Source organism: Scyliorhinus canicula, chromosome 9 (assembly GCF_902713615.1).
Source record: "Scyliorhinus canicula chromosome 9, sScyCan1.1, whole genome shotgun sequence".
Lineage (NCBI taxonomy): Eukaryota > Metazoa > Chordata > Chondrichthyes > Carcharhiniformes > Scyliorhinidae > Scyliorhinus > Scyliorhinus canicula.
In genome coordinates, this window is record NC_052154.1 from 39,757,075 (window position 1) to 39,779,796 (window position 22,722).

At 44.5% G+C, this 22,722-nt stretch overlaps 2 protein-coding genes across 17 annotated transcripts in view; one reads left to right on the forward strand and one right to left on the reverse strand.

Annotated features, from left to right (window-relative positions):
- Window positions 1-3,472, reverse strand: part of dpy19l3 (dpy-19 like C-mannosyltransferase 3) — a 117,944-nt gene extending 114,472 nt beyond the window's left edge. For 2 of the 8 annotated variants that reach the window (XM_038806570.1, XM_038806565.1), the window contains exons 1-2: window positions 3,384-3,472; window positions 2,520-2,650 (exon numbers count right to left, since the gene is read on the reverse strand). In XM_038806570.1, the coding sequence (XP_038662498.1) occupies window positions 2,520-2,613 (94 nt within the window). In that variant the 5' untranslated portion in view covers window positions 2,614-2,650; window positions 3,384-3,472. Of the gene's footprint in view, window positions 1-2,519; window positions 2,651-3,240 lie in introns of all 8 variants that reach the window. The other 6 variants (XM_038806571.1, XM_038806567.1, XM_038806569.1 and 3 more) reach the window with 4 other exon arrangements.
- Window positions 3,473-3,506: 34 nt separating this feature from the next.
- The window catches only part of LOC119971263, a 141,695-nt gene continuing 122,479 nt past the window's right edge, over window positions 3,507-22,722 (forward strand). For 2 of the 9 annotated variants that reach the window (XM_038806582.1, XM_038806574.1), the window contains exons 1-3: window positions 3,507-3,786; window positions 14,900-15,068; window positions 16,606-16,945. In XM_038806582.1, coding sequence (XP_038662510.1) covers window positions 16,897-16,945 — 49 coding nt within the window. In that variant the 5' untranslated portion in view covers window positions 3,507-3,786; window positions 14,900-15,068; window positions 16,606-16,896. Of the gene's footprint in view, window positions 3,787-4,519; window positions 4,580-14,899; window positions 15,069-16,605; window positions 16,946-20,544; window positions 20,588-22,722 lie in introns of those variants that run through there. The other 7 variants (XM_038806581.1, XM_038806575.1, XM_038806576.1 and 4 more) reach the window with 7 other exon arrangements.

The window sequence follows — 22,722 nt, forward strand, 5'->3', positions numbered from 1 at the left end:
TGCACATTTTTGGACTGTGGGAGGAAACTGGAGCACCCTGGAGAAAGCCCATGCAGGCACGGAAAGTGTAGACTCCAGACAGACAGTCACCCGAGGCTGGAATTGAACCCAGGTCCCTGGAGCTGTGAGGCAGCAGTGCTAACCACTGTGCCACCATGCCACCCATATTGTAGTCTGAAGCCATGGACAGTGATAGTACACACTCCAACTTTCTTTCCATCACATGGTTGACTAATAATCTCTCCTAACCTTATCACTGGCGTGCATTGAAAGGATTTAAAGATTGATAATCAATCTGTTTGGCCCCATTATGAATGTACCTTCCTTGGCCACCAAGTCCTGGGGTGGGATTCAAACACAGAGCTACTGACTCAGGGTCAGGGATGCAATGCTCTACAACACAAGACTTCCCCAATTTTGAATTTTTTTTAGACTTCCCCAATTTATGCTAATTCTTTACTAATTCACAATCCTTTGCCCCCTGGGATCTGACCCAGCAAATATCTCTTTTTTTTAAACTGATATGTGTGTGGAATATTTTATTCTTTTTAAGGTTTTGAGATTCTAATAATCCTTGTATGCTTTCCTTATTCCTTTCTTAACATCTTTCCTTGTTTCCTAGTTTCACATACCTTTAAGCACCGTAAGTCAGCTTCTTCAACTTTAAATAAAATGTTAAAATTTATTGAAGTGGTGAGTGTCTGGATCAAGCTGCCAGAGGCAGAAGTAGATGCAGGTACAATTCTGTCTTTTAAAAAGCATTTAGACAGTTATATGGGAAAGATGGGTATAGAAGGTTATGGACCAAATGGGGGCAATTGGAACTAGTTTAGTGGTAAAAATTGGGCAGCATGGACAAGTTGGGCCAAAGAGCCTGTTTTCATGCTGTAAACCTCTATAACTCCATTACTCGAAGCATTTGTGGAGAGAGTAACAGAGACCGGATTTTATGTTTGCAAATTTGGACTGCTGCCATCTCATGTATGTGTAAAATCCGGCGGAATGACGTCAGGTCATGAACCCAGCATCAACATGCCGGTTTCCCATAATACAGTAGGCAGGTGCAGGCTGAACTCAGCAGCCCATTTAAAAAAAATTAAAAGGGCAACTAGGTTTGTTAACAAGCCAATTGACCTGAATATTAAGCGAACTATGTTATAATGCAGTTGGCATGCGCAGAAGGGCTGAATGGGAAGTACATCTTGCATCATCTGAGGTGACAATGCATGGAGGATATATCTTTAAGGGTGTGCTACCAGGAGCACTCCACCAGCAACCCCCCCCCCCCCCCCCAACAATATAATACCCCCCCTTCATGCCTCCTGTCAGGCCTCTGAAAACCCACTCCCATCCTGAGGATGCCAGATACCTCCCCGCCCAAAAATCTCACTATTGCTTGCTTCATCATGGAACTGCTTGCAGTCCCAGGAGTGACCACTGCTGAGTTCTGGAATTGCTAGAGCTGCCCTGCCAACCCGAGGGATGGACGTCCCATTCTGCTGTTTGTGTATGCCATGCCAACATGTCGTGGGCGGTCTGTTTTAAGTCGGTTGGTGGCCTAGCAATACGCCATCCACTGCCTGTAAAATCCAGTCTAGTTAGTATTTCAGATCTTTCACCAGAACCTGAACTGTCTTGTGAAAGGGCATCAAGCTGAAACATCGGGTGGGATTTTCTGCACGCCCAATGTGTGTTTCACGGTGGCAGAGGCTGTCCACTATTGGTTGCTGGCAGGATCTTCTGGTCCTGCCACTGTCTATGCACCCCCTTCCCGTGCCCTCCCCTGCCACTAGGAAACGAGTGGCATGGGTTCACCATTGGTGAGTCCAGAAGATCCTGCCGGCGAGAACGGCTGGAAAATGTATGTTCATGAACTCGGTTTCTCTCTCCACAGATGCTGCCAGACCTGCTAAATGGTTCAAGAATGTTCAAATTTTATTTCAGATGTCCAACATCTGCATTACTCATTACTTCAATTTCAGCTTGTTTCTAACTTGTCTTTCATTCAAAACCAGTCAGAAATGTAAGTCTCATTTTTATGTCCCTTTTTTATTTACAGCACAGTGGCAATTTCCCATTACATTTCACTTAATTTCTTGTATCTCTAAAAATATCCAATCCTGTCAATAAATGTTCACTCTTTTGTTCCCACCTTAAATTTGATCATATTATTTATGGTTATTACTGCCCAGGCACTCATCCATATTCAATTCATCTATCTGACGTATTTTATTGGTCCTAACTATATCTAACCACGCCTCGCCGCTTGTACCTATATTAAAATATTGTTCGCCGAAAGAACCATGAACACATTAATGAATTCGATTCTCTATTCAGTTTCCCTGTGTCAATGAATCGGAGTGGAAGAGAAACATCGCCACCTTGAGGTCTTCTAAACAAATTAGTGACTGATTGGTCTTCCCTTTATTAACTGACATTCAAAAAGGTAGTTACTAAAACCTGGTTCTAAGTAATTCATAAGAAAACGGTGTTTCTGTATTAATATGTGAAAAGCCTACCGGCTGTTGGCTTTATTTTGGGTTGTTCATTTTCCTGTTGTTTTGGTCCTTCTTCGGTGCCTTTCGCTGTCTTTCTTCGTTTCAAAAATGTCATGGTTTAGCTTGCACCGCTCCTTGGAGATTACTGATCCCTGAAATATTAATTATACATTTCATCACATAAAATCTAACATTTCAGTTCAGCATCGATTGCAATCAAGCTAGTGGACTGATAACTATGTCTTTCACGTTTGCGCTGACAATAGTAGGAGGGGAAAGTATTTACTATTAAGGCGAACATTTATTACTGTCAGGAATCTCGGATCTTTATTCGCGGCGACCCTACTTCACTGACAGCAAAAATAAGGCCCCGATAATGATGGGAGTGAGCTCGAGGCAGCATCAGACGAAGCCAAATGCTGTTGACCCCTAAAAATGTCATCCTTTATTTGTGCAGTCACACCCAAGGCCAGATATTCCTGTTCCAATTGTAGTAGTCACTATTGCAATTGTCGGAGCTGTGGCTGCCAATTTGTGCACAGCAAGCTCCCATAGACAAGAATGTGATTATGACGAGTAATAATAATAAAAATCAGTTAGATTTAGGGATAAATATTGGCGCCTTCCGCGGGGAAAGTCCCTTGCTGCCGCCGCCCCTTTTCGGAATAGTGCCGTTGGGGATCCACCTGGGAGGGTGGCCCGGGCCTCGGGTGAACATCTCATCAGTAAGAGCGTTACCCACCCGCAAAGCGCGGGCTGACAGCCGATTCCAGCGCCCGCGGTGAGCTGGACGAACAGCCTCCCGGCGGCTCCCACTCTACAAAACCTCTTGACACCCAACTCTACCACAGAGAATCAAATACTGGGAGCGGAATGTCCACCCACAGCGACTCCACAAGCGACATTTTGGGAACCCGTGCCACCAGATTCTGCTTCCGGGTCGGAGATCCGCTTGGCCTCTCCATGGCAACCAGGGGGGCGGCGGGCGAGACGCTGGTGGAGGGGCGATGGCCGCGGCTGCCGGGCCGGGCCTCGTGTGAGCTGGAACCGGGACGGCCCCCTGTCCCCTCTCCCCATCCACCTCCTTTATCCTCCTGCTAAGATTGTTCAGCATTGTCTGTTTTTGCCCCTGTATCCTCTTCTCCCTTTACCCGAACCAGCCGTTGTGATGATCCTGCTCCAATACCAGTCCCACTCCATATTAGCAAATGGCTTAGGTATGAACTCCAAATGTTCCCTTCCTGACTTGTCGCCTCCCGAATAGACAGCTGGGGACGTTGGTTTTAAGGTAGTAACATTTACAAACACAGTACTGTCGGAATGGTGCTTTTTGATTTAATATATTAAAACCAGAGGTAAGACTCCTACCCTAACTGAGCCACACATAATGCCCTCCCACATCAGGCGATTAATTTGAACACAGGAGTAATATGGCCTGAGGAAGCGAAAACTCAAAAATAAATAAATGCCGACTTTCCATTGAGCTGGAATATCGATTTCAGGCTCTGTCGGGGCTCCGTTCCAATTTAGAGAAATGTCCGGTAAAACATCTGGTTCATTGAAAATTATAACACCAGGTTAAAGTCCAACAGGTTTGTTCCGTATCACTAGCTTTCGGGGAGCAGCGCTCTGAAAGCTAGTGATTCGAAACAAACCTGTTGGACATTATTTAACCTGGTGCTGTAAGACTTCGTACTGTGCCCACCCCAGTCCGACGCCGGCATCCCCACATCATTGAAAATTATGCCAGCGGTTATTCCTAAATTTTAAATCCTGAGATTGTAACATAGAAGAAGCAACATTCTAAGTGTTCATTTTAAACCGGAGCTTAGTATTTCCTAGCGTAATCATAGGTTCTCTTTCAAAAGTGTACCACTGGAAGTCCTTTATTCTATACTCACTCTGACATTTTTGTTAAAAATGTTTTGCACTTTTGTACCTTTTGGAAATTGATCTTAAATCATCATATACTACATCATGTACGCCTGAATAACCATTGTGACAGCCTCAGGCAACAGTTTAAAAAGGCAAATGCAGTTTTTGAGTGCATAACAAGGACCATTTAGCTCCAGAAATCTGAGGTACATCGCAGTTCCTTCAATGTCTTACAGTAAACTTAGACTTTTATAATTCTTCCTGGTTTCTGGCCAGAAATATATACATGATTTTTTAAAATGCAAAAAGAACTAAGAAAATTTCCTGGGACTAAAAATCTTAATTTTGATGAAGAAATATGGAGCAAGTTATGTTTATTGCATTTGATTAGGGTATATCTGGAGATGCTGTGACACAATTTATTTAAATCTATAGGGAGAATTGATGAAATAAACTTTGTAAATGTTAAGGTACAACTTAAGACAGAAAATTATTCTGAGGCTAGTAAAATTGAATTGACTTGGAAAGTAATTCATGCAATTACTTATTCAGAAAGGACAGAATTGGTGCATTGTTTCTGAAGGTTTCAAGGCCATTTCAGGTTTATGGATTCAATTGAAATGATAAGTTGAAACAGTAAGTTGTTTGACGAGTTATTGAAAGGTTGCCCTGAGACTGAAGAGTGAGACTGTGGTACAGTATACACTAATCTGTAATACAGATATTTGCAGTACTGCAATGTTTTGAATGCACACACCTGTTGCAGCCGTGGGGCTCTGGGGCCCACTTTGCAATCATTATTCTTAGCATACTACAATGCAGTGGCACATCCTAGTGCACCAATTGTGTGGGACGCACATTTAGAGTTGATCTTTTATTTATTTAAACTGAATTTAACTCAAATGCAAAGCAGGTGGGCATGACAAGTGTGAAGTCCCTGAATGTCTATGGCTTGAGTTCCAGATAATTTTACCTCTCAAAGATTTCCATTTGATGGATGGTCTGCTCTCCTAACCACATTGGGAATTGGTCACCCTTCCCACATACCCCACAATAGTTTGTGCATGATTCTTTGGACCACCCCTTAAAGCAAGGTTCTATTTCATTGCTGAACATGTCATAGAACAACTCTGCAAAGTATCTTGGCTACTGAAATAACTAGCTCTTCCTAATCTGAAATTTCAATGGATTCACTTGTTAGGAGTAAATTTTAAGATTATCTTGTACAACAGTACCCTAATAAATTGTATAGTTACCACAGTTTCAGAAAGAAATGATAAAGTCTGACAGATCCAGACTTCTTTGAGGAGGTGATGACATCAAGTGGACTATGCTAAATCCTAGAATGTGGTTTGCATAGATTTCCAAAGGACACTTGTTAAAGTTCCAGATTAAGACTACACGTTCACTTAAAGGATAAAAGTGAATAGACATTGATGTTTAGGGAAGTTGTTTTCAGATTGTTAATCAGTGGGAGTGGTGGGGGGGGGGGGGGGGGGGGGGACAACGACCCAGTAATCAGTGTTGGGACTAACATTGCTTTTAATTTTTATCAATGACTGATTAAGAAAATTGGTGAAATGATCAGATGGTTCAGAGGAACAACAGAATTGAATAAAGCAGCTCAGAAATCTCATAATTAGATGCAGGGTAGTGTGTAAGTGGGCAGAACAGTGACAGGTGAAACTTAAAACAGACTATAAAATTGTGAACCTGGAAAGATAAAAGGTAATAGAAACAGAAAATGCTAGAAAAACTCACCTGGTCTGGCAGCATCTATGGATAGAGAAACCAAGTTAACTTTTCAAGTCTTTCCATATGCTTTTCTGTTCACAGATGCTGCTGGACCTGCTGCATTTTCCCAGCATTATCTGTTTTTATTCCAGATTTCCAGCATCCACAATATGTTGCTTTTAATATAAAGATTAACATTCATACTCTGAGACTGGTATTAAAATAGTTAAGGATGAAGTTGAAAGATAACTAATAATCTCAATAACTCAATCCTCAATACATCCAATTAATTTAGAGCAGCAATCAACAAAGCCAAAAATGTTTAAATACATAGGCAAAACAATAAACCTAGGTCAGAGGTAGATGTGATCACCATGTGCTGTGCTTTAGTCAGACCACACCACGAATACTATGTTAATTCTGGTCACAGTAAAACAAAAACAACATTAAAGTGTGAGAAGCAGTGCAGAGAACAGCCACAAGACTAATCCCTCATGTCAAAGGTTAGAGGTATGAAGAAAGCCTGGAGAAGCCTGCACATTTCAACGTGGAAAGGAGACATCTGAGAAAGTAGAACAAAAGTCACCAGTTTGAATGAGTGAAAGATATGTTTAAGGCAATCAAGAAGTTGTGCACAATGGTCAATGTCACAGGGAGCCTCACAGACTAAGTGGCCTTCTCTACCAAGGTTTCGACAAATCTTAGAGGCCATGTGACTCCCCGTCCAGTGGAGTGGGAGCACGCAAGGACCAAAGCTGAGTGTAGACTTTAATATCTGCAGTCAAGGCCTGGACTAGGAGATTGTAGGAGCTGGGTGGTTTGCTGTTGCTGTATCTTGTAAATAGTTTTTCTACTTGTAAATAAATAATTGTCTTTATCTACTGCTGGTCGCCCGGAGATTTTGTTACTACCTTGGGAACGAAGAGAAAATAAATTGCTGCTCCAATTGCAAAGACAAGAGAAGAAGACATTTTATTCTGTTTCAAAGCAATTTCAGTATACCTCAAAAGAATCATGCCATTTTTGGTAATCTCAAATCTTTTGATTTAAATGAAGAAGATTGGGTACAATACATAGGAGGTATGTGTTACTTGTTTAGAACAAAAATAAAGAAGAGGACGAGAAAAATAATTATTTTGCTCACCGCTTGTGGCAGTCAGACATACAGTGTCATAAGAAGTTTGACCTACCCTGAAGCCCCTCATTCAAAATCATTTACCAAACTCGTGGAGTTAGTTATGAATCATTATTATCCACAATCCTCTACAGTTCCTCAGAGGTACAAACTTAATTCAATGGGAAGAGCCCCAGGAGAACCTGTTGCAGATCATGGCCAGAGTAAGGAAACTGGCAAAATCTTGAAGCATCTCTGAATGATATGTTAAGGGATAGATAGGTGTGCGGGATAAATAGCGCATCTATTTAAGATAAATTGCTTGCTGAATCAGAACAAGACTTTAAAAAAATAGCCAATGGAAATAGCCTTGTCCATGGTAGGTATAGAAAAAAGTGGTGAAGAATTGAAAAGCGCACCTGGGGGTGAGGTCCACCTGTTGGGGAGAGGGACCACGAGCAGTAGCAGCATCGGGGCCAAGAGTGCCTGTTCAAACAGGAAGGGAGACGGAGGTAAAACCTGTTATCTTGATCAAACAACAAATTTCAACGAGTGTTTCAGATTTGAGGGAATCACAGCAATGAGAAGTTTAGGTTCCGAGATGCAATGTGTTTAAGGTTCAGTAGAAGATATTACTTAAGGCATAGATGTAAGAGGATGCAGAGCCTGCCCTGTCCGGGATGGGGGCTGAGGCCAGCATCTGTCCACAGTCTGGGGGAGTATTAGTCACCTGAGCAGAACTGTTGATGTTAGACCACTTGACATAGGCATAGTGTCCCCAAGAACCATGGTATTGCTAGTAAATTGATGTATTCTGAAGATGGAAGTGGACAAAGGGGCTTTGAAGTCCAATATAGGGGAACAAACCTACCATTACTTGCAAGACTGCGTCCAACTATCGAAGCTGGGGAACACTATGACCAGGCTAGGTACTTAAATGGGAGAGGCCCTTAAAATCAAGGGGACCACGATGATCCTGGTAGCTTACTGACCGCAGTCAGCTCAACTCACACTTATTCCATGTTGGAAAAGGTGGAAGCTGAACCTATGCCAAGGTCTTCAAGGCGTTTAAACCGGTGCAGTTCGCAGAATGGTCTACACCTATTGTCCCTTTTGTCAAACTGGGCAAGACAGTCCACATTTGTGGGGATTGAAAACTAACTAAATTGAACGGCCAAATTAGCCTTGTATCCCATACCTAAGATCAAGATCTTTATGCTAAACTAGCTGGTGGCTTGCATTTACTAAACTAGATATGAGTCATGCTTACTTGCAGCTGGAATTAGATGAACCATTCCGAGAGTATGTCACCACCACCACACAGAAGGCCATGTACGAATATACCCGTTTACCATTTGGAGTAATGGCGGTGTGTATGATTTTTCAATGCACAATGGAAAATTCATTATAGGGGTTACCCAGAGTGCAATTTATTTAGATGATGTGCTAATTACTAGTTCCACGAGAGACAAGCAGTTCACCAACTTGGAGGAAGTGTTAAAGAGGTTCATGAATGCTGGTGTGGGCTTAAGAAGAGACAAATGTACATTTTGGGCCAGCTGGATGACCTATTTGGGTTACAAAGTAGACTCAAAGGTCTGCACACCTTGGAAGAAAAGTCATAAGGGAAACACAGGCCCCCAAAATACTACCGAGGTGGAGTCCTTCTTGGATATGATAAGCTATTACAGTAAATTCATCTGAATTTGGCCACCTTGTTAGCACCTATGCACACCTTACTGAAGAAACACCAAAAGTGGTTTTGGAAGGCACCTCTGGATGAGACCTTCAATCAGGTGAAGCAATAACCTCTGTCCAGTAGTCTACTGGTCCATTTTGACTCAAAAATGGTGCTTGTCTCTACCAGCGACGTGTCTCCATATGGAATTGGAGCCACACTTTCTCAAAGATTGAATGATGGAACAGAGAGGCCAATTGCTTACATGTCCAGAACCCTCACTGAGGCAGAAAGGGTACTCCCAAATTGAAAGAGAAGATTTACAGTCGTGTTCAGCACCAAAAAATTCCACCGATGTGGAAGGAATTTCACAACAGTGAACCGTTATTTGGGTTATTCAAGGAAGATGAAGCAATCCCTCCCATTTCCTCTGCCTGGATACAATGCTGGGTGTTAAACCTGAGTACACAAGTAGACCTTGGAGCATCAACCTGGGACCCAGATAGCTTACATTGATGCTTTATGTCACTTCCCATTACGTGTAAGTTCAGCACCCCCACCAGTACTAGAAGACATTATGACTTTAAATTTCTTAGAAACACTGCCTGTATACATAGAATTTACAGTGCAGAAGGAGGCCATTTGGTCCATCGAGTCTGCATCGGCTCTTGGAAAGAGCACCCTACCCAAGGTCAACACCTCCACCCTATCCCCATAACCCAGCAACCCCACCCAATACTAAGGGCAATTTTGGACACTAAGGGCAATTTATCATGGCCAATTCACCTAACCTGCACATCTTTGGACTGTGGGAGGAAACCGGAGCACCCGCAGGAAACCCACGCACACACGGGGAGGATTTGAAGACTCCGCACAGACAGTGACCCAAGCCTGAATCGAACCTGGGACCCCGGTGCTGTGAAGCGATTGTGCTATCCACAATGCTACCATGCTGCCCATCTGCAAAATAAATCAGAATTTGGATGCAAAAAGACCCTGTACTGTCAAAAGTCATGAATATGATATTAAGCGGGGATTTCTATGGTCCAGCTTCCGAGGCAATAAAGCCTTACTGAACCAAAAGGACAAAATAAACTGTGAAGGCAGTGTACTCCTTTCAGGGCCGCAGGTGGTTGTTCCCAATCCTGAAAGATGATGATTATTGAAAGAGTTGAAAGAAAAGTATGTTTCAATAAGATCCCCTCTCATCCTTCTAAACTCCCAACAAGTACAGACCCAGAGTCCTCAAACTTTCCTCATACGACAAGTTCTTCATTCCAGGGATCATTCTTGCGAACCTCCTCTGGACCCTTTCCAAGGCCAGCACATCCTTACTCAGATATGGGGCCCAGAACCGCTCACAGCACTCCAAATGGGGTCTGACCAGAGCCTTATACAGCCTCAGAAGTGGAACAGGAGCACAGTAACAGTCTCGGAAGTGATGACGATATACCAGATTTTCATAACCACCCTCAAGGGAAGGAAACCTGCCTTCCTTTTGTGGTCTGGCCTACATGTGATTTCAAACCCATGGTAGCATGGTTGAGCCATTAACTATCTTCTGGAATGGTAAAGCAAGTCACTCAGTTATATTGAGCCAAGTTGAATAATAATCAAACCAGTTGGATCACCTGCCATTAACCAAGACACTGGAAACTGCAATAGTGTACCCTGATTAGCCAATTTTGCAAAGTCCTCTTCACTGACATTTGGGTACTTGTGTTAAAATTTGGAGAGAGTTGTCCCACAGATTAGGCAAGCAAATAGGCTTAAGTAGTTACATATAGTGAATGATACACAGCCAATGATCCAGACATATCCATCAGCATCCCTGGGTGTTTTTCTGTCTCACAATCATAGAATCATATAATTTATAGTGCAGAAGGAGGCCATTTGGCCCATCGAGTCTGCACCAGCCCTTGGAAAGAGCACCTTATTTAAGCCCATTCCTCCACTCTATCCCCATAACCCAGTAACCGCACCTAACCTTTTTGGACACTAAGGGGCAATTTAACATGGCCAATCCACCTAACCTGCACACCTTTGGACTCTAGGAGGAAACTGGAGCATTCGGAGGAAACCCACGCAGACACGGGGAGAACGTGCAGACACCGCACAGACAGTGACCCAAGGTGGGAATCGAACCTGGGACCCTCGAGCTGTGATAATATTGGTAAAAGTGACTACCACAGAGTCCGTGCGGAAGTGAAGTCCCTTCTTCACACTGAAACACTCTTGAAGGCTTGTGACATTATCAGTGGGCTGAATGGGAGAGATTAGGGGTTGATCGAACAATTTAAAACTGGGCACCTTGAGGCACTGTAGGCCACCAGCATCAATAGCATATTCAACCACAATCTGTTACTTCATGGCCTGGCATACCCCTCAAGCCATGAGACTAACATTTGTTTATTGAGGATTGCAAGAAAGCATGCCAAGAGCAGCACTAGTCATACCTAAAAATGAGATGCCAATCTGAAGCTACAACATAGGGCTATATGTATGCTGTAGTAGTCAAAGGTAAGTTATCTCAGAAACAAAGAATCAGATTGCAGAAACAAAGGATCAGATCTCAGCTCTGCAGTTCTGCCATATTTAATCATGTATGGTGGTGGACACTCGCATGACTAACCAGAGGAGAAGGCTCCAGGAACATCTACATCCTAAAAGATCATGAAGTCTAGCATATCAGTGCAGAAGACAAGATTACCGTTTGCAATCATCTACAGCCGAAGTTCCAAGTGGATGATCCATCCTTGGCTCCTTCTGAATTTTCTAGCATCATTGATGCCTGTCTTCGAACAATTCAATTCACTCCACATTATATCAATAAACAGCTGAAGGTATTGGTTAAAGCAAAGGCTAAGGACCCTGACAACATGCGGCATTAGTACTAAGATGAGCCTCCCAAAGAACAGTGCCATTTACTAAAGTTTTATTACAGTCTCTCTCAATCATTGACAAAGTGGTGGAAGGTGATATTTTTTTTTATTTTTTATTTAACACAAATTTGTAACAGTTACAGAGAGAAAAATGGCCCTGTGCAAAGAGCCTTAACATAGTGAAAACGAACAGTGGGAAAGAATAAACATGTTAATAAGTGTTGATGCCAAAGATCCTTCCATAAGGCACTTTCCCTGCCAGCTCTGTTTGCCCATGCCACACGTGTTCAACTAAACTAACGTGGCCCTAACCCTCTTCCCCCTCCCCGCCCCCCTCCGCCTGGTCTCCCCTACTCCCCAAGGCCTGACCTGCCAGGTCAGCCCTGCGCTTGGCCCTAGCCCGCCCCGCCCCCCCCTCCTCCGATCTCCCTGGTGCCCCCTGACCTACGCTAGTCACACTGACCCCTGCCCTTGGCGCCTACCTGTCTCCCGTCCCAGCGCTCAGGCCCTCCCCCCACACGCCAGGGACCCATTAACCTAATTGTATCCCACCGAGCCCTTTCAAGTCCCGTGACTAGCCCCTAGCCCATCCCCCTATCAGAGGCCCCGATCTCGCGCCAAAAGGTACCAAGCACAGGCCCCCCCCCCCATTGCAATCCCCCCAAAAGACCCTAAACAGTGCGCCCTCCAGCCCCCACTCTCTGTCCAGGCTGAAAACAATCTTGGATAAAACATTACAGTACAGGATAGTTTAACAAACCGCCGCCACACAAAATGTCTGAGAGCCCCAAGTCCTTTAGTTCCAGTCCAGCTTCTTCTTTTAGTAAAAGTCCTAATCAGAGCAATTTTGAGTTAACAGGCCGCCACCACTGTACAGCACTGAAAGAACTAAGTGCCCATTAGTTCAAGTCCAGCTTCTTGTCTTTAATAAAGGTCCAAACCTGTTCTGGTGTCTCAAAATAGTAGTGGAGTTCCTCAAACGTAACCCAAAGCTTTGCAGGATATAGCATTCCAAATCTCACCTCCTTTTTATAGAGGGCTGCCTTTACCTTGATGAATCCTGCACGCCTCTTGGCCAGCTCCGTTCCCAAGTCCTGGTAAATGCGCACCTCACAGTTCTCCCATCTGCTGCTCCTCTCCGCCTTGGCCCATCGCAGCACACGTTCCCTGTCAGCAAGCCGGTGAAAGCGGACCACCAAGGCCCTCGGTCGGTCGCCCGTCCTGGGCTTCCTTGCGGGGGCTCTATGTGCCCCATCCAACTCCAGGGGTTGAGGGAAGGCCTCCGGTCCCATCAGCGCCTCAAGCATACCCGTCACGTATGCGCCCACATCTGACCCCTCGCAGCCCTCGGGGAGGCCAACGATTCGTAAATTCTGCCTCCTGGCTCTGTTCCCCAGCTCTTCAAGCTGCTCCTGCATCCTCCTCTGACGGGCGTTCAGCTCCTCCACCTCGTGCTCCAGCTCCGTTACCGTGCCCGCCTGACTGGAGAGCTTCGCCTCGACCTCCCTGAGCGCCTTCCCTTGGGCCGCCTGTGTCTCGACCATTCGGTCCATCACCGCTCTCATCGGGTCCAGCGTGTCCCTCCTCAGCTCGGCGAAGCAGTTCTTGAAGAACTCCATCTGCTCCTCCCTTGGCCAGTGAGCCTCCGCTCCCCGGTCCCCGCCGTCCGCCATGCTTGGCCGCCCGGCCTGGGTTCCCCGCTGCTCCCGCTTCGATCCTTGCCGCTCCACTCGACCACTTCTGGTCCAGCTGCCCATACCCCGGAAAGGAAACCTCTTCCCTATCGTCTCCTCCACCGATTCAGGCTGCCAGGTCCCTAAAAAGTCCGTTGACAAAGGTCCGTTTGCCCATCTCGGGCGGGAGCGATCCGACCTGCGACCTGCCTCCTCGAGGGCGCCACCGGAAGTCGTGGAAGGTGATATTAAGCGGCACTTACTCAGCAATAACTTTAAAAAAAAAAAAAAAAATTTAAGTACCCAATTCATTTTTTCCAATTAAGGGACAATTTAGCGTGGTCAATCGACCCACCCTGCACATCTTTGGGTTGTGGAGGCGAATCCCACACAAGCACAGGGAGAATGTGCAAACTCCACACGGACAGTAACCCAGAGCCGGGATCGAACATGGGACCTTGGTGCCGTGAGGCAGCAGTGCTAACCACTGCGCCACCGTGCTGCCCTACTCAGCAATAACTTGCTCATCAATGCTCAGTTTGGGTCCCACCAGGACTCTCAGTTCCAGACCTCATTACAGCTTTGGTCAAATTTGGACAAAGGAACTGAATTCTAGAGGTGAAGAAAGACTGACTGCAGTTGACATCATGGCACATTTGACTGAGTGCAACATTAAAGAGTACAAATAAAATTGAGGTCTGAGAATCAGGGTGACAACACTCCTGTAGTTGGGATCATACCTAGCATAAAGGAAGGTGGGTGTGGTTGTTGTAAGTCAAGGAGTTCCTCAGGGTAATGTCCAAGTCTCAAATATCTTCAGCTGCTTCACAATGACCTTTACTACAACAACATATTAGCTCAGAAATGAGACCCGCGCCTACACAAGGAGAATGTACAAACTCCACAAGGACAGTGACCTGGTGCCGGGATCGAACCCGGGTCCTTGGCGCCATGAGGCAGCAGTGCTAACCACTGTACCACTGTGCCACCCCTCAGGTTTGTGCTGATAAGTGACAAGTATCTTTCGTGCTGTACAAATGCCAGGTGATGATCATCTCCAACAAAAACAAATCTTTTTTAAAAATAAATTTAGATTACCCAATTATTTTTTCCAATTAAGGGGCAATTTAGCATGGCCAATCCACCTACTCTGCACATTTTTGGGTTGTGGGGGTGAAACCCACGCAGACACGGGGAGAATGTGCAAACTCCACACGGACAGTGACCCAGAGCCGGGAACAAATCAAATCTAACCATTTCACCTTGATATTCAATGGCATTACCATCACTGACTTTCCCTCCATCAACAATCTCGGGGTGACCATAGACCAGAGGTTTAACTTATCGGTCATTTAAATACAGGCTATAGGAGCAGAGTCAGAGGCTGGGAATTCTGAGTAAATAACTCATCTCCTGATTTTCCAAAGTCTGTTCACCATCTACAGGGCACAAGACGGGAATGTGATTGAATATTCTTCACTTGGGCGGATATGTGCATCTCCAACAACATTTAAGAAGTGTGACACCATTGAGGACAACACAGCCCACCTGATTGGCATTCTAAGCATCATCGTAAACATTCATTCTCTCCATCACCAATGTACTGTGGCAGCGGTATGTATTATTTAAAAGATGCACTGCAGCAACATAGTCAACCACTTTCAATATCACCCAGGTTCGATTCCCGGCTGGGTCACTCTGTACGGAGTCTGCACGTCCTCCCCGCGTGTGCGTGGGTTTCCTCCGGGTGCTCCGGTTTCCTCCCACAGTCCAAAGATGTGCGGGTTAGGTGGATTGGCATGCTAAATTGCCCGTAGTGTCCTAAAAAATAAGGTTAATTTGGGGGGGGGTTGTTGGGTTACTGGTATAGGGTGGATACGTTGACTTGAGTAGGGTGATCATTGCTCGGCACAACATCGAGGGCCGAAGGGCCTGTTCTGTGCTGTACTGTTCTATGTTCTATGTTCCAGATCCCTGCCCTGTGTCTACCCTCTAAAAGAAAAGGTTGGCAGATGCATGACAACACCACCCACAAGTTCCCCTCCATGCCACACACCATCCTGACTTGGAAATATAATCGCTGTTCCTTCACTAGCTCTGTATCAAAATCCTGGAACTTCCCAACAGCACTGTGGATGCACCTACACCACATGGGTGGCAGGAATTCAAGAAGGCAGCTCACCACTATTTTGGAAAGGACAATTAGTGATGGGCAATAAATATTGGCCTTGCCAGCAACAGTCACATACCATGAACGCAGATAAAATATAATTAGGACAGGTGACCAAAAACTTGGTCAACGTGGTAAGTTTTAAGGAGTGTCTTAATGGAGTAATGTAAGTTAGAGACGGAGAGGTTTGGAGAGGGAATTCCAGAGCATAGGACCAGCTGAAGATACATCTGGTGATACGATTCATGCTTTTCCAAGTTAATTACAACCTATCTCTTTTCACATACCCCTCCCAAACATCACTAAACCTACGTAATTCTTGAGCTCCATCACCTGTTATCTCTGTCCTTTCCTATCCCACTTCCTGACCACCAAGTTATTGTTCCTTAGCCCCTGCCTTACCACAATCCTCACTCAACCTGTCCCTATCCTTCAAAAGGGTATCCTTCAAAAACAATGCTTTCAAACACCTACTAAACTACATTTTTTTCCAAGTAAGGACTCATCTTCAATATTCCCTTTCTGTTTGAAATCCTGGAACATAGTATCGTGTTGGACAGAATGGGCTTCATGCTCGGCACAAATTTGGACATGGAATGGTGCCCTAAGAAATTCCTGCAGCGCGCTACATTCCAAAACCTTCTGTGCAAAGACTCTTTCTAATCTTGGTACATAGCTGTTTGAAATGTGATGTCGACCTTGATTTCCTTTTATATATTGTAGAAACACACTTTGTAGCTTTACATTTACAAAGGTCTGTCTCCAGTACTTGAGAAATTAATTATTTCATGTGTTAATGAATACTCTGTGGAAAATTTTCCAATTGGATTTATAATGAAATACGAGTATAATAAATGGTTACAGAAAATTCTGACATTTTAAAGCAAACTCCAATCTGTGTTTATTAAAAAGTTGACAAGTTATTATCTTTGGAAATTACCTCAAACTGTGAAGTAAATATTTTGCACTCTTTTCCTGTAGCAAGAGAATGCTGCAGAAAATCAAACAAAGGTAAAGAATGTTAAAGGCACAGCTGCAAGCTCCAGTTCCAGTGCAGGTAAAGATTTAAGTCAACCTGAAACTGATAATGTAAAAGAAGGCGCTTATCTACAAACAAAAAGTAGAAACATCCAACAGCGAAACACAGATCACAACAGAGGCAACCTAAGTCTTTTGTAGCGACTGACACGACAACAAATAGCTAGTCGTAGCCTGAAGCAACTGTATAGTACAAAGAAAAAGGGAACAGGAAAACACAAAGGAACTTCAGACATGTCTGAGAATGTTTCAGAAGCAGATGATTCCACTGCAACCAAAGAAGGTATGTTCAAATCAACAGATGTATTGAGTAAATATCAAATTGAAACTACATATTTGTTGAGGACTGGATTATAGCTTTCATCTTTCAGACGTGGGCTCAAATTCAGCACATGTAGATTATTTTGATATTGATCTCAATATATGGTAAGTGCAGGAAACTTTTCTTATGATCAACTCTAATAGTCGTTACCTGACCTGTCTCCTTCTCAGTCAAGGTGTCCTTCATTGTTCACCCTGCTATTGCATCTTATCATTGATGCTATCCTTCATACCTCTTTAAAGTCATTGCAAGTCTTGGCTGAAATAAGGACCACTGTAAAGTGCCTGAGGCTCACCTGTCGAACACTTGTTTATTTTGACTCAATGAAATCTGTCTAGGTATGGGACTGAGTCAGCCACTTGTTAAGGGATTTGCAATAGTCACTAATTTTCCTTTCTATTTGTTGTGAGAAGCCTATTCTAGCATTTGCTTGGATCCCCCATGTAGCAATCCATCTAAATCAGGAAATCGATGTTTCACCAAAGTGTAACAATCTTGTGGGAATTTCCTTGTTTTTTTCTGCCACCAAGGACTCACAATGGCAGCAGAGACTACAACATAAAATCCTGTGGGAAGGGAAAAGAGCTGTAGAATAGATGGAAGTCATGGAAAGGCACGTTCCCCCCTCCCTCAGCAATTCACCGACTCATTCTTGGAACTGATGATTGTTGCAGTGGGGACATGGAGATAATTATTCATCTCTGAGGACAGTCAGGCTCACCGAGCAGGAGTGATGGCACGTCTCAGAAGCTGCCAGAAGCAGAAGAAACGGATCAAGTGCCAGCAAAAGTTTGATCACCTTATGCAGCCTTGCAAGATGAGCATCCTTCAAATCTCAGCTCGCAGCCATCATTCTCTCAATTCCCTAGCATTTTCCTGCCCTGCATTCCTCTGACCATCACATCTTACTGTTAAAAATCATTCCTTTCTCTCTCGCCTCCTCCTCAAATCTCCATCTCAACACACAACATTCATTTTCAAATGCATCTTATTGGCCTCTTGCACCCAGTCCTCACAGTCAATACCCTCAAAAGTTTACCCTCCATCTTCAGCATTTGCTTCATATCTCACACTCCTCTGTCTTTTGTTGCAGGAGAAGGGAGCCGGCAATTCCACCTAGAAGAAACAAATGGGGGGATGAGGGTGTGTTGCTGGCATTGGGACTGTAACCATGACCACTTTGACCTCAATGGAGGAACTCAATGGAGCAGAAATCCTGGATGGTCAGAGTGGGAGCAATACAGGGTACTGGCTGATGGAAAAATTCAGGTAGTCCATTAGATATCTATTACATTGCCACTTAACACTTAATTATCACTCATTTTGAATCAATGCCACCAATAATTTACATGTCATGATCTACAATATGCTACACTTGGAGCTATTACACTTGTGAACAGCACTAATACTTGTTTTTCATCTCCCACCAGTGCATTGACCAGGAGATGAACCCAAGGAGTCTTGCCTTCTGAGGTTACACCATCACATCAGCAAAGTGATGGAAAATGTTGTAAACAGTGCTGCTCCACTGATTGGAGTGATACTTAGCAGAAAAGCGGGTGATTGTTGGTGGTCAATCATTGCAATCCCAGGACATAATTGTAGGAGTTCCTCAGGGTAGTGTCTTAGGCCCAACCATCTTTAGCAGCTCCATCAGTAACCTTCTTTTATAATGCCAGAAATTGGGATATTTGCTGATGATAGCACATTGTTCAGCATCATTCATGACTCATTTAAGCAGTCAATTCCCATCTGTAGCAATGCCTGGGCAACATTTTGGTTTGGGCAAATAAGTGGCAAGTGTCATTCACACCACACAAGTATCATGCAATGACCATCTCCAACAAGAGAAAATCCAACCATCTCCCCTTGACATTCAATGGCATTAACAATGCTGAAGCCCCCAATATCAACATCCTGGGGCTACCATTGAACCAAAACTGAACTGGACAAGCCATATAAATACCGCAAAGTCAAGAGCAGGTCAGAGATTGGGAACACTGCAGAGAATAACATCTCCTCACCCCCTAAAGTCTGTCCACCATCCACAAGGTACAAGTTAGGATAAAATATTCTCCACTTGCCTGGATGAGTGCAGCTCCAAAAACACTCAAGAAGCTTGACTGCATCCAGGATAAAGTAGCGTGCTTGATAGGCATCGCATCCACATTCACTCCTTCCACCATCGATCCATAATGGCGGCACAAATCTACGATCTGCAAGATGCACTGCAGCAACTCACCAATGCTCTTCAATAGTATCTTCCAAACCCACAATCTCTATCACCTGGAAGTACAAGGGCAACAGATGCATGGGGACAGTACCACCTGGAAGTTTCCCTCCAAGCCACACACCGGCTCCTTCATTGTTGCTGAGTCAAAATCCTGGAACTCCCTCCTTAACAGCACTGTAGGTCTACTTACACTACATGTACTGCAGTGGTTCAAGACAACAGCTCACTACCACCTTCTGAAGGGTGATTAGGGATCGGTAATAAATGTTGGCTCAGCCGTTGACACTGACAACCCATGAAAGAATAAAAACCACGAGTCGTGTGCACCCTCCTGTGGTGCTCATACGCACATCGCTATGTGAGCAGTAGCAGATACTGGAGACAAGGACAAATGAGAGAGTCCTTGTCAAAGGGACCCTTTGGTCTCTGCTCAGCTGGATACAAATGCAGAGGCGCAAAAATCACTAAAAGGGCACCAGTGCAGCAGTAACAGGAAATGTGTGTGCTTCAATCAGAATTTCCACACAGTGCAAAGCCTTGCATGGAAATGGAGGAATCTATCTATTGCACGAGTGCTAAGGTGTCTCAACCATTCACATTGAACCACCTCTAATAGAAGAGTTGTCAACTTCATGGAGAAGACATGTACAAGCTGACCCTGATCAATGACCCACCCACACTGGTACCAGTTTACACAACATTGATCAAAATCTTACCTCCATTCATGGCTGAATACCACAAACACGTGCAGCCAAGTCTGCACCTTACTATAGGTTGACAAGGAAGTCCAGGTGGGTATTGAGAGGGGACATGGAGAAAGGACTGACAGCATTGGAGGCTCATCTTAAAAGACCTTGCTTCTCGTCCGTTGCCTTCTCCCTCTGATAGAGCCACACATGATATGTCCTGGCCCAGTGAGCAAACCTGTCCCAGTACAGATGCAGGTAGACCAGTCTTTGGTGCGACCCTCCCATGTCTGCCACGTGACATTTTGTGTATCAGAGAAGGGAAAGCAGCCCACCTCTAGCTCAGCTGAAGCCACAGGAGTAGCAAGATGTTGGAGTGATAGATAATGTATGAGGAGGAGATCTTACTGTCACAAAAGGATTCAATTGGGCCCTTGTAACTTTGTCAATTTTCCATTGAAGCTCTTTGTTGAAAGTCAAATGAGTGAGTGACCCATTGTCAGAGTCTCTACTTCAATTAATTCATGTTTGCACAGAGATCTTGATAGGAAGGTTGTAATGCAGCAAGTACATACCTGAAAAAAAAGTTCTGAAATGTTGCCTGACCTGAGTATTTCCATCATTTTCTGTTTCTTTTTCAGTTTGGTTAGTTCAAGGAAGTGTTTCCCATGCACAGTTCCAGGGGTGAGCATTTTCCTTGGATTGTAACATAAAAGGATCTCCAGTTTGTGATAAGACGGTCAGGGAATATTCTTAAGGCTGCGTTTTTTAAAACTCGTTCATGGGGTGCGTCGCTAGCTGGGACAGCATGAATTGTCCATCCCTGGGCAGCACGGTGGCACAGTGGGGCAGCCTCATGGCGCTGAGGTCCCAGGTTTGATCCCGGCTCTGGGTCACTGTTCGTGTGGAGTTTGCACATTCTCAACGTGTTTGCGTGGGTTTCGCCCCACAACCCAAAAATGTGCAGGGTAGGTGGATGGCCACGCTAAATTGCCCCTTAATTGGAAAAAATTAATTGAGAACTCTAAATTTAACTTTAAAAAATTGTCCGTCCCTGAGGGCATTTAAGAGTCAACCGCTTTGCTGTACAGGCCAGACCGGGACATTTCCTTCCCTTAAGCAGAGGGCAGTAGAGCGGAGCTACTGATTTCGCTGTTGCGGGGGATATTTGCATACGTGCATTGCGGTCAGCGGAACTTGAAGGTGCACCTGTGCAAGGCCTCCCAAAAGCGAGCGTGAAGTAGAGGTACAAATATGTAGACAGATTATAGAACAATGTAGGAGCAATAGGATGGTTGTGATGGGAGATTTTAACTTCCCCAACATTGAATGTAGTGTTGGAGGTGTAGATGGAGCAGAATTTGTAAGGAGCATCCAGGCGAGTTTTTTAGAGCAGTATGTAAATAGTCCAACTCGGGAAGGGGCCATACTGGACCTGATATTGGGGAATGATCCCACCAGGTGGTTGAAGTTTCAGTCGGTGATTACTTTGGGAATAGCGATCACAATTCCGTAAGTTTTAGAATACTCATGGACAAAGACGAGAGTGGTCCTAAAGGAAGAATGCTAAATTGGGGAAAGGCCAAGCATCACAAAATTCGGCAGGAGCTAGGGAATGTGGATTGGGAGCAGCTGTTTAAGGGTAAATCCACATTTGAAATGTGGGAGTCTTTCAAGGAAAGGTTGATTAGAGTGTAGGACAGACATGTCCCTATGAAAATGAGAGCTAGAAATGGCAAGATTAGGGAACCATGGATGACGGGTGGAATTGTGAGACTAGCTAAGATGAAAAAGGAAGCATACATAAGATCGCGGCGACTCAAAACTGATGAAGCTTTGGAGGAATATCGGACAAATCTCAAACGCGCAATAAAGAGGGCTAAAAGGGGCATGAAATATCTTTGGCTAACAGGGTTGAGGAAAATCCCAAAGCCTTTTATTCGTATATAAGGAGCAAGAGGGTAACTAGAGAAAGGATTTGCCCACTCAAAGACAAAAGAGGGAATTTATGCGTGGAGTCAGAGGAAATGAGTGAGATTCTTAATGAGTACTTTGCATCGGTATTCACCAAGGAGAGGGACATGACGGATGTTGAGGCTAGGGATGGATGTTTAAATACTCTAGGTCATGTTGGCATAAGCAAGGGGGAAGTTTTGAGTATTCTAAAAAGCATTAAGGTGGACAAGTCCCCAGGACCGGATGGGATCAATCCCAGGTTACTGAGGGAAACGAGGGCCGAAATAGCTGGGGCCTTAACAGATATCTTTGCAGCATCCTTAAGCGTGGGTGAGGTCCCGGAGGACTGGAGAATTGCTAATATTGTCCCTTTGTTTAAGAAGGGTAGCAGGGATAATCCAGGGAATTATAGACCTGTGAGCTTGACGTCAGTGGTAGGCAAACTGTTGGAGAAGATACTGAGGGATAGGATCTATTCACATCTGGAAGAAAATAAACTTATCAGTGATAGGCAGCATGGTTTTGTGCAGGGAAGGTCATGTCTTACAAACCTAATAGAATTCTTTGAGGAAGTGACAAAGTTAATTGATGAGGGAAGGGCTGTAGATGTCATATACATGGACTTCAGTAAGGCGTTTGATAAAGTTTCCCATGGCAGGTTGGTGGAAAAAGTGAAGTCGTATGGGGTTCAGGGTGTACTAGCTAGATGGATAAAGAACTGGTTGGACAACAGGAGACAGAGAGTAGTGGTGGAAGGGAGTGTCTCAAAATGGAGAAAGGTGACTAGTGGTGTTCCACAGGGATCCGTGCTCGGACCACTGTTGTTTGTGATATACATAAATGATCTGGACGAAGGTATAGGT